The 17,730-nt window shown below is 48.6% G+C and overlaps 1 protein-coding gene across 1 annotated transcript in view; it reads left to right on the forward strand.

Annotated features, from left to right (window-relative positions):
- LOC108939247 (cadherin EGF LAG seven-pass G-type receptor 1-like) overlaps nucleotides 1-17,730 on the forward strand; it is a 69,021-nt gene that overhangs the window by 13,781 nt on the left and 37,510 nt on the right. The window contains exons 2-4 of the mRNA XM_029249958.1: nucleotides 12,593-13,231; nucleotides 15,896-16,118; nucleotides 17,187-17,302. Of these exons, the coding sequence (XP_029105791.1) occupies nucleotides 12,593-13,231; nucleotides 15,896-16,118; nucleotides 17,187-17,302 (978 nt within the window). The remainder of the gene's footprint in view (nucleotides 1-12,592; nucleotides 13,232-15,895; nucleotides 16,119-17,186; nucleotides 17,303-17,730) is intronic.

Below are 17,730 nucleotides of genomic sequence, written 5' to 3' on the forward strand. Positions count from 1 at the left end.
CACCTGCTATGGGGGCAGTGGGCTGAGGATGGACACTAAGATACAAACTGTAGGATTCTGAATTGGCCCGAATGGGTGGGCGCATGTAGCTACAGGTGGTCGTCGACTTACGATGAAGTTCGGTTCCTGTGAATTTGTCATAAGTCTCAAATGCCCTTATACCGTACTGAATGAACCTTAAGGGCACATTAACAATTAACATACACGATGCTATGCTATATATCAGGGCTTTGGTATATTATCTCACTAATTTCATGCATTCACGTTAAAATAGCAGCAGTGTACAATAAAAAAATTTGTACAGTATTGTATTTTCAAGCTGTGTCATTATTTTCACTTGTATTTCTGAATCTGTTCGCTTTCTTTAATTTTTTCGTGCAGCATTTGGGGCGGACGTTGTTATTCGTTACGACCAAGCGTCAGGACTTGAAAATAATGTAAGGTTGATGGGACGGTCATCGTAAGTAGGGCTGGTCAGAAGTCACACGTTGTAAGTCCATGACCACCTGCATTAATGATTTAGGTGTCCGTGTCAAGAATTAATTTCAGTTTCTGGTTCTGGCTTTCTGAAAAAAATCAGAGGAGGCCAACTTGTGGTTTGTCCTTTGAATTTTATGAAAGTGGTGTGATGTAAGTGTGACAAGTGTTGTGCTTTATGACACCTAATGCCTGTGTGCAATACCCTGTCTCAACTTTGTGAGGTTTGTCTTGGCACAGGGAGCTTTGAAGGAATGTTGTGGAGTCCAGAGAAGAATAGGGCTGAGCTTTGTAGTGTACTGACATGTGCATCACACGGAACAGCACCACCTGGGCCTCGCGTGGTGTCGAAAGCAGGGGCAATCCAGGAGGGGCTCTGTGATGGTACCTTAGAGAAGGTCTCGTCTGATTTGCACCAATACATCTTCTTCCAGCCATGTCACTGGCCACATATGCTAGGCACTTGGGACAAAAGTGTCAGCTGTCCAAATTAGTAGCAGCTGTTCTTTTGTAGTTTTCCTGCATTTTTGGAAAAATAACTGCAGCAGAAGTAGAATTTAAAGGCTGGGTACGATACGCATGAATACTACAGTCGTGTTCGTGTGTGGCGTGCTGTGTTAGTAGCAGAACCACATTAACATACGACACAAAAACTGCGCTCAAATGAATTTCGGCAGCTTTTTCTGCAGGAGCCCAACACGTCTGTGCTACCGGTGTGGCAAATGTGCTGTGCTCCGTTTCGCCCTCATCGGTACCTCTCCGTACGGGCGGGCGTTCCGCTGCTGTACGCAAGTTGGCCTTTAAAGCACGCTCTAGCGGAAGGCACCTGACTGCTCTTTAGCTGGAGGAAGGATTTTGTCAGACGCCACTGAGTTTACACCAATGCTGGGATGTTTTTGTTTTGATAAGATTGGGCACGTTTTCAGCTGTGTGTTGTGTCGTCGTCTCTGCACATCGCCAAGGGCTACAAAAGCTTCTAATCTGATCTCTCCTTCCTACGCACACGTTTGCTCTGTGTCTTTGATACTGTTGATCTTGGAGCAAGCACACACACACATTCTCAGAACCGCATGTCCCATACGGGGTCACGGGGAACCAGAGCCTACCTGGTAACACAGGGCGTAAGGCCAGAGGGGGAGGGGACACACCCAGGACGGGACGCCAGTCCGTCACAAGGCACCCCAAGCAGGACTCGAACCCCAGACCCACCAGAGAGCAGGACTGTGGTCCAACCCACTGCGCCACCGCACCCCTCCTTGGAGCAAGCAGCTTATTCTTATTTATTCACTGATGGCATTTTGAATGTTGTCGCCAAATTGCATTTTTATGGAAGCGACGTGATGTAAGTGTGACAAGGGTCGTGCTTTATGACACCTCATGCCTGCGTGGTGTAGCTGGATGCAAACATGGCCCTGTCTCAGTGTGATGAGGTTTATCTTGGCACAGGGCGCATAGGGTAAAGTAATGGTAAAGTTCTGCCGCTGCCAGCTCCCTTTTCCTCCGCCAAGCTGCTGGGGTTCGAATCCGCAGTGTGGGAGCATGGGAATGGCCTCCCCATATGGCTTTTCCCCGCTGCTGCTTTCTTTGCTTAGAGATTGGAACAACTATTGGTCACCCCCCCAACCCCCTCGCAGCAGCTCTTTTGTATGCTGACGGGTGCTGGACTGCCGCCAGGACGCGGGCAGCGGGATGTTATTTGGGTCAGCTGTCGGTCAAAGTGTTGCTGTGGATACAGAGGACAAGCTCTCACAAGAGCAGCATCTCGATTGCACTGTGCAGTTCATCCGCCATGGGCTGAATCGTTGCTGACCGCAGCCACCGTCTGCTCCCCTCCCCGGGGGCCTCATCTACCTGGCAAGCCCCTTACCTGACAGTGGTCAAGGAGCTGTAGGGGTCAATGGGTGGTGTAGTGGTTAGAGGACCCTGGATTGAATCCCAGCTCCTGTAGTGCCTTTGAACAAGGTCCTGACCCTAGAAATGGCTCCAGTCAGAAATGACCCAGCTGTGTAAGTGCATCAGTAAACCAGTGTAAGTAATAGCTAAACATTGTATGTCACTGTGGAGAAAAACATCAGCTGAAAAAATAAATCTAAGTATGGACTATACTGGCCCCCATTCGAGTAAACTCATGAAAAGGTTCATAGATCTCCGATAAAAATGGAATCTTTGTTAGTTACATTTACATTTATTCACTTAGCAGACACTTTCCTCCAAAGCGACTTAAAATAGATACGATGTAGTGTTACTAGCCCACACACCCTATTCACCAAGGTGATTTACACTGCTAGACACACTACTTACACTGGGTCACTCATCCCTGCGTCAGTGGAATTGTTATTTAGCCGACGTCCTAATCCAAACACACTTGATAATGATGTACACAGAGTTGTATAGCAGAGTATTCTTACTGTAGTAATTTAGGCTTTGGATTGCTAGTGGTTTCTGGTGTCATTGGGAAAAAGGCAGGTAGAGAGCTGTGTGCTCAATGCCACGCTGGCCGAAATGTTTCTTTGCGAAAGCTAAAAGAAGAGAAATACCGTGGACAAGAATTACATCTGTGTAAAATCACATTTCATGTACCACAGTGGCACAGCGAGTAGCGCTGCTGTCTCACAGCACCTGGGTGGTGCGAAAGGACATGGGTTTGATTCTTCCTCAATCTGTGTAGCTTGCATGTTCTCCCCGTGTCTGCGGGGTTTCCTCCCATAGTCCAAAGACATGCTGTTCAGGTTCACCCATCGTGTGTAACAGAGTGTGTTCCACTGATGTATGGATGAGTGACCCATTGTAAGTAGGGTATCTAGCAGTGTAAGTCACCACGGTGAATAAGGTGTGTGGGCTCATAACACTACGTAGAGTTTGTTGGAAGTTGCTTTGGAGAAAAGGATCTGCTGACTAAATAAATGTAAATGTAGGGCTCACTGGGGGGAGTCAGTCAGTACTAACTGTACTGTGGTGAGAGGACCATCCCAATTTGGACAATAAACACACTCCCTCCATCATTGATGCAACTTAACTTAATTGTGCACGTGATGGAGTTACTTTCCCCCTCTCTCCCCATTTGAGTCCGTGCCAGGAAAAGCACAGCACGGTGACGGCCCACAGCCCTTCTGTTCTGTGACTCCCACCTGTTTTGGTGTGGAAGCCTCTGGAACCCTGGTTAAACAGAAACTTGTGTGAACTCAGAGCCGCATGATGGACTTTCGTGGAGTTCCGTTTTTTTGTTCCTGCTGCTCTAAGAAGGAGCCGCTTGAACGTGTCCTGTAGTCTTGCTTCTCTTCATCACCCTTTGCTTGACCTTCTTTTAAGTGCCCGAGTGGTTACTGATTGTGGTAAGAGGCAGGGCAGCGATAGGACGGTAATATGCAGGACACACTCGTAGAGTCATCCCTGAGGTACGCCCATTTGAGTTACCAGTGTTGGGTAGGGTGGGATGGGGGCTTTGGCCTGCAGCGAGAGAATGGCAGGAATGTGTCGACACGAACGTGTCTGTGTGTTTGGGACACACTTCGAACTGTGTGAGGAAAACACAGATAGTGTCAACCAATGCAGTCAACATCCCTGTATCACTTTACAGAAGCATATTAGACTGGACGAACGAGGGAGTCACAAAAATAGGCTCTCTGAATTTGCATGCGCTTACGATGAAATGGAACCGCGGCTGCTTGGCTACACCTTAGCAGTCGGAGTTTATATGTGGAACGTGCAGAGCTTCACGTGTCCAATAATGCAAAACTGGCTCTGCTGTCCGTTTTAATCTTTTCAGTTTCACTGGAGATGTTCACTATGCGATGCTTATTTTTAAATGAGACTTTTACTCCAGAAACATTTTGTCCATCTTTTTTGCCCTAGCAAGTTAAAGCAGGTGGGTCAAAGGTTTTGGCCACAATCTCTCACACACACACACACACACTTTCTGAACCGCTTGTCCCATACGGGGTCGCGGAGAGCCGAAGCCTAACCCGGCAACTCAGGGCGTAGGGCTGGAGGGGGAGGGGACACACCCAGGACGGGACGCCAGTCCGTCGCAAGGCACCCCAAGTGGGACTTGAACCCCAGACCCACTGGAGAGCAGGACCCAGGCCAACCCACTGCACCACCGCACCCCCCTTGGCCACAATCATTGCTGTAAATTTTTCCAAGGGCTGCGCATATGAAAACCGTAGTAAGCGTCGTCTATCAAGTCGCAAATAGTGAGTTGAATCCTAAATGTCTAAAAGGAAAAATTATTTATTTTACTGTATTTTACCTAAGTGCAGTATGTGTCTATAACTGAATCATCATGTGATTCCATCAGAGCTTAGTATTTATAGTAGGTGTAGTGTATAGTAACTATTTTCCCGATGTTCCCGTGGGCCGTATGCAGCCCCCAAGCCGCATGTTGCACATCCCTGTTTGTTTGTTTGTTTGTTTTTCTTTGTGCATGTTCTTCCTCCCGTGAGAAAGACTGCAGAACCCAGAACGCAGCCCTGCGGCGCTCCTGAAAAGGCCTGAAAACGCTGCTGCTGCGTTGCGTGTTTTTTGCTTTTCCGCAGGTCGCGGGTTCGACGCCGAACTGGTCTAAAAACAGAACAGCGGCGTTCTCCTTTTTAGGTTTTTATAATGGGTGAGTCCTGTGAGCACATTGTCTTGTCAGCTGGAGGTCCATGCCATTTTTGTTCTCGGGTGCGTTACCTTTCGTCCCTTCAGTACCTGTCCTCAGTCGTGCTCCCTCCCCTGCCCTTGCTGTTAATCTTTGATTCAGTGGTATGTTTGCTTGAAAAAGGACACTGATCGCCAGTAAGGTTCCTGTGGACCGGGACACGATTCTCACCCTGGCTGCGTTCCAACGTGCCGAGGACCAACTCCTTGTTTGGGGGGGGCATGGACATCGGCACACTTCGAGATCCTGCCAAGCTCTTTGAGAGGTCAGGGCAGCTGGAAGTGCATTCTCGCCATTTCCACCGAAGTCAGTGCCAGGTGCGCGTGTCGAGGCAGATGTCAGTGATCTCCTCTGCGAGGACAATTTATGCGCAGTGATTTACTTTGACGGCTTATAACTTTACTGTATGAGAGAACACCTGCACTGCGCCTTGCCTTATGCTGTTAACCCGTGTGACTTAACTTCGCTTAAGTATTAATATTGTACAATGCAGTACAGTTTCAGGTGCTTTCATGGACCCAGAGGTTGCAGGTTTGAATCCCACCTCCTAGTATAGTACTCTTGAGCAAAGTACTTGCTTTACATTGCTTCGGTACAGTTGTCCAGCTCTGTAAATGTATCAGTAATTTTAACTCTGTTAACACTGTAATTCGCTTTGGAGAAAAGCTTCAGATGAATGTAAATATGCCGAGGCGAAGCATGTGGGATGTTTCTGACTCTGTGGGTCGGCTCTTGAACGCTCCGAGATCGCCGACTCTGTGCAAAAAAGCTTTAGGAGATCCAGCAGGGACTTCTTCTGTTGGAAGTTTACTTTATAAAGCAGCCGTTCGTGGAGAACACACACGTGTGCGCAACAAGCCGACCGCACACCCTCTTTGCTTTACCTTGCGCCCGTGTTGCACTTTCATGGTTTGCTCCAGCTGTGTGTACTTTCTCACTGACTGTTTCAATGTCTTTGGACATACAGACGACAGTTTCCTTCGTGTTGCTCCGGCTGTCTGTCCTGCTCTCTTAATGGGTGGGAGGTTTCTTAAGGAACTGCGAAAATCAGAAGACGCCTTTCTGTTTGATATATCATGCTCGTGTAATCGCATATGTTTTTCGGATGAGAACCTGCATTTCATGTTTAGTGTTCATTTACGCATCAGAGAAAAGTGCCGGGGACACAGAAAGGCTGGGCATGTGTGAAGCTTGTGATGTAAAAGGAGCTTCACATTGCATATTGCTTAGAGCCCATATCCAGGCCTTGAATCTCCCACTTTCTGTAATACTTTCGAGGAGGGTTTTAACCCTCAATTGTGGCACTTAAAAGTTACCCAGCAGTGAGACAAAGTGAAAGTTGTGTGAGTTGTGTCTGACATTTTCTAAGAAATTGGGCCCTTTTGAAACGTTGTTGATAGTTTTTAGACATTTGAATATTCAGCTGAAAGTGTTGGTACTTGTGTTTCTTATTATAATTTATCCGTGTCTTCATAATATTTTTGCTATAGGAAAACAAAGGGAGCCCAGTTAAATTGTGTGAGTGTTCCTCAATGAAGTGTAAACATTGTCTCTATTTGGGTGTGGACAGAACCAAAATAAGTTGCTAATTTGCAAGGGAAGAAGGGTTATTTCTGGAAAGAGGCAAGGGAGGTCAGAGGTCAGAGGTCAGGGCACAGACGACCTTCCCTGTGTGGCTCTAGCACAGGCAAGTCAGCTGTATGTGTCGGGGGGGGGGGGGGTCCTACCCTCCTGCTTAACAGCTTTGTGATGGGACTGTGGTTCTGGCTGCTTGTGGTCCCACGCATGTGAAGACGGGGTGTCTGCTGTATACAGCGTGCACATGGAGGGCCCCCACAGTCCTGTTCCTCTGTCCCTTTTCAGAGTTACTAAAAAGTGGGTGGGTGGCGGTGGGCACATGCTGGAGGGACACTGTTTGTGGGGTCTGTGGGACAGGCCTGGCTTGTCACTCATGGTCACATCCAGCTGTTGGACAGCGGTTTCTGTGGACGGCTCAGTGTGACACATCACCAACTGAACGTCTCCGCAGACTAAGTCCAGACCTCCAGTGGCTCAGTGGAGTGAGGGCATCTGCATTGTGCCATCGCGGCGCTAGCAGTGCCGGTCACCGCGCGACTTGCGCAGTTTTGCCACGTCTGTTGGAAATGTGTGTGTGTGTGTGTGTGTGTGTGTGTGCGAGAGAGAGTGAGTGCAGTTTATCAGTTCTGTGAAGCGGCTCCAATGCACTCATACGTTGCCGTGAGCGTTGCCTTATCACTTCTGTCTGATAAGTTCTCATTCATTTCTCATCGGTAGAAGCTGGAGAGTCGCCAGGAAGACATTTATACGCTGATAAAAGTACACTGTTGAATGACGGTAGCAGCTAAGATGTAAATGGTGTTTGGCAGTACCGGCTGTTTAATAAAAAGTGTGATACGTTATCTTGCTTAGGTCTTTATCCACAGCAGCTCACAGTGATTTACCCATTTATACTCTCACTGCAGTAATCCACAGTAAGTACCTTGATCAAAGGTACTACAACAAGAATGGGATTTGATCTAGGAGACTTCAGATACCAGGGTGACATACTCAGTGGTGCCAACTACTGAAAACCGAGCTGAAAAATAGGGTGTGTGGTATGGAGTCAGCTGGTGGTGTAGTAGGTAGCTCTGATGCCTTTGGACCAAAAGGTTGCAGGTTTGATTCTGACATATAGCTGTAGTACCCTGAGTTGCTCCAGTAAAATTAACATGCTGAGTAAATAGGTATGGGGGGTGTGGTGGCGGTGCAGTGGGTTGGACCAGGTCCTCCTCTCTGGTGGGTCTGGGGTTCAAGTCCTGCTTGGGGTGCCTTTCAATGGACTGGTGTCCTGTCCTGGGTGTTGTCCCCCCGACAGCCATATGCCCTGTGTTGTTGGGTTAGGCTCTGGCTCCCCATGACTCTGTGTGGGACAAGCAGTTCAGATGATGTGTAAATAGGTGAATATCTTAACACTGTAAGTCATGTGGGAGAAACACACACACACACACACACACACTTTCAGAACCGCTTGTCCCATACGGGGTCACGGGGAACCGGAGCCTACCCGGTAACTCAGGGCGTAAGGCCGGAGGGGGAGGGGACACACCCAGGACGGGACGCCAGTCCGTCGCAAGGCACCCCAAGCGGGACTCGAACCCCAGACCCACCGGAGAGCAGGACTGCAGTCCAACCCGCTGCACCACCACACCCCCGCTGTGGGAGAAACACATCATGTAAATGTAGTGGAAAATAGTACAAACATAGGGTATTGGTTCAAGACACTTTCAGCAGTGTTAATCCTTTGACTAGAAGGTCAGTTTTGCTCTTTTGATCTGAAATGGATGTGACTACAGTGTGTGTTTGGCGCAAAGCACTCTTCCACACGTACACATGTAATTCATGTAGGGGTGATCAGTGTGTTGGCTAAATGTACACTTCTCCAGAGTCCCTTCCTGGATCTCAACATGCTGCTGGTGGCTGCTGGTGGAACACTGTGGAGAACATGGGCTCATCTTGTTGGACCTGGAATGTGTTTTTTTCTCCTGGTGTAAGAGGTGTTCAACTTCAGCCACGGTGTGTGTAATTCCAGTGTCATGTTTTTACGTTATTGGTGTGTCTGTCTGAAAGCACAAGATAGTCGTTTAATGTGGCTGATCATCCTGAGTGACTCTGCAACTGAGGATATTTCATCACTAAACCAATAAAGGCATTTCTTAAGCTATTAAACATACCAACACACACACACACATACATTTATTTTTAAGGAAGAAGAATAATTTTGATGGTGGGCACTTTACTTTCTTCAGACTGAGGTCATTTGGCAGCAACACTGCTAATGATTACAGTTTTCTTAAGAGGAAACACAAGAAATGTTGTCATAACCTGGTCACTGGTGACATGACTTGGCTCTTTGTTTTGTCCTTATTTTGCTGTGTGGATGAAGCAGTCAGACAGGTGTTCTAGCAGTGTCCATGGCATGGAGAACAGGTGGAGGTTGGGGGTGGTGCAATTGTTGAGATGCTTGTAAAAACACTCTTCTTGACCCTTGTACCTATTAGACTGGTACTCAAAAGGGTCTTGGTATGAATGGCCAGAAACTACCAGAAATTAGAAGAATCCTTTCAAACCATTGCATGGACTGTATTGAGCAATCAAAAGTTATTGATACACTGGCTCTCTGTATTATGAATTGTGAAGTCACACATTTTCAAAGATAAAAAGTTTTTTACATTTTATTTATTTCTCATTCGCTGCATTTTCTTACGTATTTTCGAAAATATCTACTTCTTGTGGACTTGCATTACTCTGCATGGCTGTTAGTTGACTGCGCCCACGCAGGATTGAAGTCTGGGATCACTTTAATTCACCTTGCTGGTACCGTGTTTACAGCTCCGCACTGAGGGATGAATCGGTGGATGATCATCACTGAATAGGAGTTGGCGGAGACAGCATATTTTTATTTTCACTTGAAATTAATTTTAATGTTGCTCAAAGTTAATGATTTTGTTAAAATAGCTTTAAAAAGGATTTTTTTTATTAGAACTATTCAAGACCGCTACAGATCCGATTTTGAAAAAGCGAAAGGACATCTGTGTTGTTAATTAAGGTTTTATTGATTGTGACTTAGTGGTAAAAGTGACTCTAGGACTACAAACAAAGTTAGGAAGAGACTGTCTCAGGAGCCTGCTCGCATGTTTACGCAACATTATGACGAAGGAAACCCGTTGGCAACAGTACTGCTCAGCGTTCGAACCTGTGGCAAACAAAAAGGGGCGCCTGCTTTTCTCGTAAGCCCTTGTTTTTGTACCCGTACACGTGGATTCTTTGTGCGAGCAGCTGCTGTGGTGAATCAGTGTATGAATAGTGTGGTGTGTGTGGCTGGGAGGGGGTCGAGCGTCGGCCCGAGCGTGCGCTGTGTTTGTAGCCCGGGAGACAGCATGCGAGTAGACAGTGTAACCGACTGGAAACGACGCGGCTCCTTCTCTCCTTTGTTTGCCAATTATAATGCGCTGCTTTCACATGATAGCAGAGTCCTCTGCCGAACGCTCTCGGCGCACGAGGAACAGACACCTCGCACCCCCCCCCACCCGAGAGAAACACCCGAAACGCCAGACCCCTTGTCGCTGACCGAACAATGAGCGAAACTGCCGTGACCTCTGCTGACCTTGAATGCTGTTCTCTGGACACAACCAGAGACCAGACTGTGTTACTGCATCTCTACTACCTAACCCCTGTGTTACTATCTATTTTGAAATGCCTCATTATTGAAATATGTAAGAATGGGACACTTTGTGCTTCATAGGAATATCAGTACCTGTGAGTGAACAAACAACATGAGCCTGTTGCTCTTCATATGGCCCTTGAAGGTAGGGATAGGTGGGAATCCCGCACACCCGACTGCTCCGTTTTACACTGTGACGAGTGTCAAACAACCTCTTGTGCTCCTTGCGACACGGCTCTTTCCTCCGCTCCTTTGCTTTGCTCTGAAATTAAATCACCGTTTTAGTAACGAGTTGTAGATGCTCCGCAAAAGAGAAGCGGCACTGAGAGCCAGACACAGCAGCACACACACACTGCCAGCTATCAGAGAAGAATAATATTTGTCAGGAAATCAAAGATGAAGCCCTGGAGGTGGAACAGACTTTCTCATAATAGCAGGAACATTTTTGGACCACATCTTCTCTTTTCGCATTATTTTCCTTAAATCCAAACCGTAATTTCACTGCATTTATGTCTGTTCGTTTAGTTGACACTTTCCTCCAGAGCAACTTGCAGTGTTAGACTATCTTCAATTATTTACCCATTTATGCAGCTGGGCAATTTTATTTGAACAATTTATGGTAAGTACCTTGCTCAAGGGTACTATAGTTGGAGTTTGGGTCCAAAGGCAGCAGCTCCAACCATTATGCTACCAGCTCCCCCTACAGTAATAACATATAGTTCTTTAGTGAAAAATATGGTCATCCCTCAATTTATGACGTTACCCTGTTCCTGAAAGTGGCACGGACACCAAAAGCTTATTTCCCATGATTTTAAATGGAGAAAAAAATGTGTCCCCAGCTCATCCAATAACCCCAAACCAATTTCCCAAGTGTCACTAAAATATTAGAAAATACCCATATAATTATCAGGCCATAATTTCATCATGATATAAAGCACCTCCATTCACATTTATGCATTTACCAGATTCTTTTCTCCAAAGCTTCATACATCTTAAACAACACAGAAGTGCATGACACCAACAGATGGAGAGCTATAGGCTTCATGATTATGATACAGTTAATGAGGTCATTAATGGGTCTGTTTCTATGCGGTAAACTGGAAACCGTGTTGTCCTTATGTCCACTGAACAACTACGAATGTTCAATAAGTAAAATTAAGAAAAAGGTAAGTGCAGACAACAATTTTAAGCAAACAAAGCAAATGACTGTTACTGTACTCAACAAGTGAAGAGAAGAACAGTTGATTGTGAGTTGCATGTGGAGAGGGGGGCAGGCTTGGCAGTCGTTCTTGCACTGGCACTGCATAAACACATGGAACAAAGTAAACACGATACAGGAAACAAATGGGAAACAGCAGATGGTATGTTAGCGCCAACTGCAGTACATTACTTCGCTTGTACTTTACTCATGCAACTTGTAACTTTCAACATTTTTTGGATATGTTTTGGTTAAATGGTCTTATCGTTATTTAAATAACAATTTAAATATCGTTATTGTTGTTATTTAACATTATTCGTTTAATTTTCGAAATTAAAAATTGAGTATCGAAAGCAAAGAGCTGTTATATGTAAATTTCGGATAAAGGAAGTTTGTACAAATTTTTGTTCTGATAGTGATTCATACCATCCATGATTTCAGTGAGGAGGTAGCATAGCAGGATTAGGTGAAATATTTGACTAGTTCAGCAGAAAATATGCTCTGCTTTATTATTTCTATTAGGTAGCTGTAATGTCCCCGGGAACAAGCAAAGCGGCAACACCTGCATCCAATCAAGAAGACCAGGGATAAAAGAGGCTCCGCTTGCAATCGCCCTAGTGGTCTTGTGGTTTCAGCATCGGTGCCTTTCCCGTCATGTCTTGCTTGTTCTGCTGGTCCCGGTTCTGACCATTGCCTGTTCCTTTTGACCTCTGAGTTTGGATTACCTGCCTTGTCACGTTCGCCCCTGGAAAGACCCACGTTTGTTCCTGACCCTGATCTTGCCTTGTCCCTTGAACCTGATTCGCGAGAATAAAGACCAACCCGTAACTGGGTCCAAAACTCACCTGTCTTCTGTCCTCATGCTTGACAGTAGCTGATGCTATTGTCCGAGTCGCTGGCCATGACTGGTTGTTTTTCACTTGTTAAATGTGATCGAGTTGGTACAGACTCGCTCCGAGGGTACAGACGCAAATAAGACCATTAGCAGTGCTGTGGTGGTGTGTATGGAGCTCGTACCTCATGATGCCCAGCTGCGTCTCTCATTGCCTTTCAGATGGGATCCATGGTGTGACAGCGACATGCACCCTTCGTGTTACGATCATCACGGATGACATGCTCACCAACAGCATCACGGTGCGTCTGGAGAACATGTCCCAGGAGCGCTTCCTCTCACCGTTGCTGTCGCTCTTCGTCGAGGGGGTGGCCACCGTCCTGTCTGCGGGCCGCGAAGACGTCTTCGTCTTCAACATCCAGAATGACACAGATGTGCGCGGCAGCATCCTCAACGTTACCTTCTCGGCCCTGCGACCAGGTGCCGGGCCCGGGCGTTACCTGCCGTCGGAGGAGTTGCAGGAGCAGATCTATCTAAACCGCACCCTGCTGACGCTGGTGTCCTCGCAGCGCGTCTTGCCTTTCGATGACAACATCTGCCTGCGCGAGCCCTGCGAGAACTACATGAAGTGTGTGTCGGTGCTGCGCTTCGACAGCTTGGCGCCCTTCATCGCCTCGGACACCGTCCTCTTCAGGCCGATCCATCCGGTGAACGGCCTACGCTGCCGCTGCCCCCCTGGCTTCACTGGGGACTACTGCGAGACCGAGATCGACCTGTGCTACTCGGGGCCCTGCCGCAACAACGGGAAGTGCCGCAGCCGCGAGGGCGGCTACACCTGCGAGTGCCTGGAGGATTTCACAGGTGAGAGTGCCATGCCTCTATCCTGCTTTCCCTCCACATGTACCAGTTGCCTCTTTCTACCTCACCGTTTGCTGGGTACCATGGTTGGGCTTCTCTCCTCATTGCTCACGCAGACAGCTGTGCTCAGCTGGACGCCTACAGGGTTAGGGTTAGGAAATAGATTAACAGTGAAATAGGTCTTGTTAACAGGGGGGCGCGGTGGCGCAGTGGGTTGGACCAGGTCCTGCTCTCCAGTGGGTCTGGGGTTCGAGTCCCGCTTGGGGTGCCTTGCGACGGACTGGCGTCCCGTCCTGGGCGTGTCCCCTCCCCCTCCGGCCTTATGCCCTGTGTTGCCGGGTAGGCTCCGGTTCCCCGCGACCCCGTATGGGACAAGCGGTTCCGAATATGTGTGTGTGTGTAGGTCTTGTTATTTATATTGTTTTACTGATAAGCATTCACAGCTCGTGTGAAACTTTCTTTGCTTCTGTTGAATTCGCTCGGAAGGGGGGCCAACTAGAATGTATTCTGTATATGTACTTCTTATGTGTTTTTGCAGCAGGTGGCTCTGGTTTCTTATCATTGTCTCATTGTTTATAGAAATTGCCATGCGGTAACTGGGGGTGCGGTGGCGCAGTGGGCTTGGCCAGGTCCTGCTCTCTGCCGGGTCTGGGGATCGAGTCCTGCTTGGGGTGCCTTGTGATGGACTGGTTCCCTCCCCCTCCAGCCTTACGCCCTGTGTTGCTGGGTTAGGCTCCGGCTTGCCGCGACCCCGTTTGGGACAAGCGACTTCAGCCTGTGTGTGTGTGTGTGTGTGTGTGTGTGTGTGTGTGCGCGCACCGTGCAGCGAGCTCTTTCTTACTATTTGGAAATGAAAACACTTCTGAGAGAAAGTGGCTCAGCTGAACTCTAGTTTGTGCCATTAATTCTCGCAGTGCACTATGGGAAGCGGAAGGGGCCAGTAATGGTTGCAGGAAGTCTTGCGTTCCTCAGCCTTGCAGACACAGAACGTCATCCTATCAGCGCCTTCTGTCCGGAGCTTCTCCTTCCCTGCCACTGAGGTCTGCTTCTTTGTCAGTTCCTCCCCACATCTGCACAGCGGGCGATTCATCCTGCTCCACCGCTTCCTCCATGGGGGCAATTACCAGCTAATCGCCCAGCTCCGGTGCAGGGCTCCAGCCTTTGAAGGTCACACTTCTAGTCCAGGTAGCCTCTCGTTATTATGGAAGCGATGACAGCCTGGGTGCCCTCCAGCTTCTCACATTAGAGGAAGACGGATCCGCCTGTTTTGCTCTGAAAAGGGATTATTCCTCTGGCAGCCCAGTTGTCACCATCATGGTGGCTCACAACCCGTGTCCTGCTATGCAACGCCGCTCCTAGTTGTGGTGATGTGTGACACGTGAAACATGCTGGTCAGGCCATGAGCACCGCACAGGGTTCCCAGCAGGACAGTGTTTTAGTGGAGTCTGACAGTGTGTTAATTCAGGTCCTGGGTTGTAAGAAAATATAATTCCAATCCAGAGGGAGTGTGGTGGCGCAGTGGGTTGGACCACAGTCCTGCTCTCTGGTGGGTCTGGGGTTCGAGTCCCGCTTGGGGTGCCTTGTGGCGGACTGGCATCCCGTCCTGGGTGTGTCCCCTCCCCCTCCGGCCTTACGCCCTGTGTTACCGGGTTGGCTCCGGTTCCCCGTGACCCCGTATGGGACAAGCGGTTCTGAAAATGTGTGTGTGTGTATAATTCCAATCCAGTAAGAGAACTTTCCGCTGGGAAACAAGATTTCTTGCCTCCACCCCGGGTCTGTCCCCACGGCCTGGGGGTTTCCTTCAGCCTGCCCGCACGGCAAGGGCAGTAGTGGTCCGCTTGCCCCACACACCTTGGCTTCTCTTTATCTCCTCTGTTAGGGCTTCAGCAGCATTTCCTCAGTCATTAACCGCGTGTTCGAGCCGCTCACCGAAACCGCGCAGTAGTGAAAATTGGCCGAGGGAGTCCTTCCCAACTACCGGTGCTGCCGGTGTGCACTATGAGCTTTAGTGCTCGCACATCTTTGCAGGCTGCTCCCTGGATGAGAATGAAGGGCTGCGGCTGGGTCGTGACACTGCTGACTTCCCCTCTGAGAGGCTCACGTGTCCCAGAGGTGTCGATTAGTGAAAAGCACATAGTTTTACATCAGCCTCTAAATATGCATTTTTCTTTCTAAGACACAATCATTAAGAATTAAGAATTAATCACTGATACGGGTGTGGTGTGGTGGGGTGGTTTTTACGTCATGGTATTCATTGACTGGCTGGCTGTGGATAGGATGAGCCGTGTACAGACCGCAGGAGCGCGACCGTGAGGAGGGAGACGCCCTGTTTTTGTACAGGCGCCATGCTGTGGGTTTACCAGGGACGCCAGCGGTGCACCACGCTCAGGAACACAGCACTCGCTACGGGGTTCTTTTCGACACGTTCGACCAAGTGTCCGCTCAGGAACCTGAGCAGACTCGCTACCAAAATGACAAGAGTGCTCTCAACAGTACATTGTGCTTCAAAGTCGTTTCATGTACATGTAAATAATTGTTTAAATGGGTATAATCTTTATTTGCAGAACATGTAACTTGTAACTTTAATCACAAGAATGTTTATAGCAGCTCTGGCTTAATGAGCGTTGCGTCTCCCATCCGTAGTTGACGTGTCTCCCTCGTCCCCAGGCGAGCACTGCGAGGTGGACGCCCGCTCAGGGCGCTGCGTGCCCGGTGTGTGCAAGAACGGAGGGAAGTGTGTGGACCTGCTGGTGGGTGGCTTTCTTTGCCAATGCCCCGCGGGAGATTACGAGAAGCCCTACTGCGAGGTGACCACACGCAGCTTCCCCGGCCGCTCCTTCGTTACATTCAGAGGCCTGCGCCAGAGGTTTCACTTCACCTTGTCCTTCATGTGAGTGCTGTGCAAACTTGTTAGTGTGTTCATTTACACCGCGCTGTCTGCCTTCATGTCCCACCTGTGTGTCATTGCTTGTTCTCAGTCTCTGTATCCCTGATACCCCCCTTTCCTTTGTGTGTGGAGCGGAACTCCAGCTGACTGTGCCATAACCGCCTCTAATTTCTTCGCCCCAAAGACTGAACGTTCACTGACTGTGTCGTGCGCGCAGTCTTTCGTATGTCTGTCATATGCAGCGTATTCCAGAACTTTCCCCAGCTCAGCATGGAGTCCTTGGCCATGAAAAGATTCCCTGGTAATGAGAAAGTGGGGTAAATGGATCGTGCGCTCAGGGGCAGGTGTTCTGGAACAAACCCCCATTAGTGGAATACGTGGCCTCGCTAATGCCCAGAGCGCAGGAGCGCGGTCTGTGAGTTGGACGTGTCAGGACACATGTGGGCTCTCCCTCATTCCACCACCTTTGAACATGGACACTGCACCCTTAGGAATGGTGTCCAATCACTGAGACCACATTGTTGAACTAAACAGAATTAGCTGTACTAATGACTACTGATGGAGCGAATCAAAGATTCGCAAATATTTATTTATTCCTGTAGTTGATGCGGTTCTCCACAAAATGTCTCGCAGTGCTACACTTCTGTAGTAAGTTGTAAACCATTAGTTACCGGTGCGTGGAGCCCGAGGGTGCTGCATTGGTGGGGGCTGCGGGATTGCGGAGGAATCAGTGTGGGCAAACCATGGATCAGCCTTGGAAACAGGAAACGGTTCATGGTGTGGCTTCCTGTGCCTGTGCTATCTGGTCCGTGACTCCTCTCACCCCAATAGCACCCCCCCCACACAAGTGTCGCGGAGATGTGGCTCACACGGCCAGTACCATGGTGCCAAAGCGCTCCTGTGGGTCACTCGTTCAACTGCCCCTCTTTGGCTTTCCTCGCTGTTCCTGTCCACCTCCCTCCCCTCCCTTTGTTTACGGCCCTTTCCTTTCACCCATGACCTCGTGTCTATGTATGTCTCCCAACACCTCACCCTGGGGTTGTAATGGGACTCCTCCGAATGGCTGCACAGGTTTGCAACCCGAGAGAGGAACGCCCTCCTGCTGTACAATGGCAGATTCAACGAGAAGCACGACTTCATTGCCCTGGAGATCATCGAGGAGCAGGTCCAGCTTACCTTCTCTACAGGTATGAAAAATTACGGTAGTGACTCCTATCAGCACTCGAAAACGCTGAGGAACGGTCACTTTGGTCACATCTGTGGTCTCCATGTTCAGAGCACTGTCACTTTTACTGCACTTCGTTCCACTTAGATTTTTGCACCACTTCTGCGTTCGTTCTAAGTGTGTTGGCTCTACACCAATAAAATCTATAAGGGCCAGGAGATGTTGTGGTAGTTAGAGCTGTTGCCTTGAAGCTGGAAGGTTCTTGAGGGTTTCAATCCCTGACACCGTATGTCATCTTGGAGAAAGATGTGAGCTGAATAATGGATGATGATGATGATGATAATAATAATAATAATAATAATAATAGGCATAATATTTTTCCTCATAGATGCTGAGAGCATGTGCCACCTAACCGTAAAGCTGAGCGTTTAAGCGAGGGGGTGAGGTGCG

The sequence above is a fragment of the Scleropages formosus genome, chromosome 2 (genome assembly GCF_900964775.1).
Source record: "Scleropages formosus chromosome 2, fSclFor1.1, whole genome shotgun sequence".
NCBI classification, from domain to species: Eukaryota; Metazoa; Chordata; class Actinopteri; order Osteoglossiformes; family Osteoglossidae; genus Scleropages; species Scleropages formosus.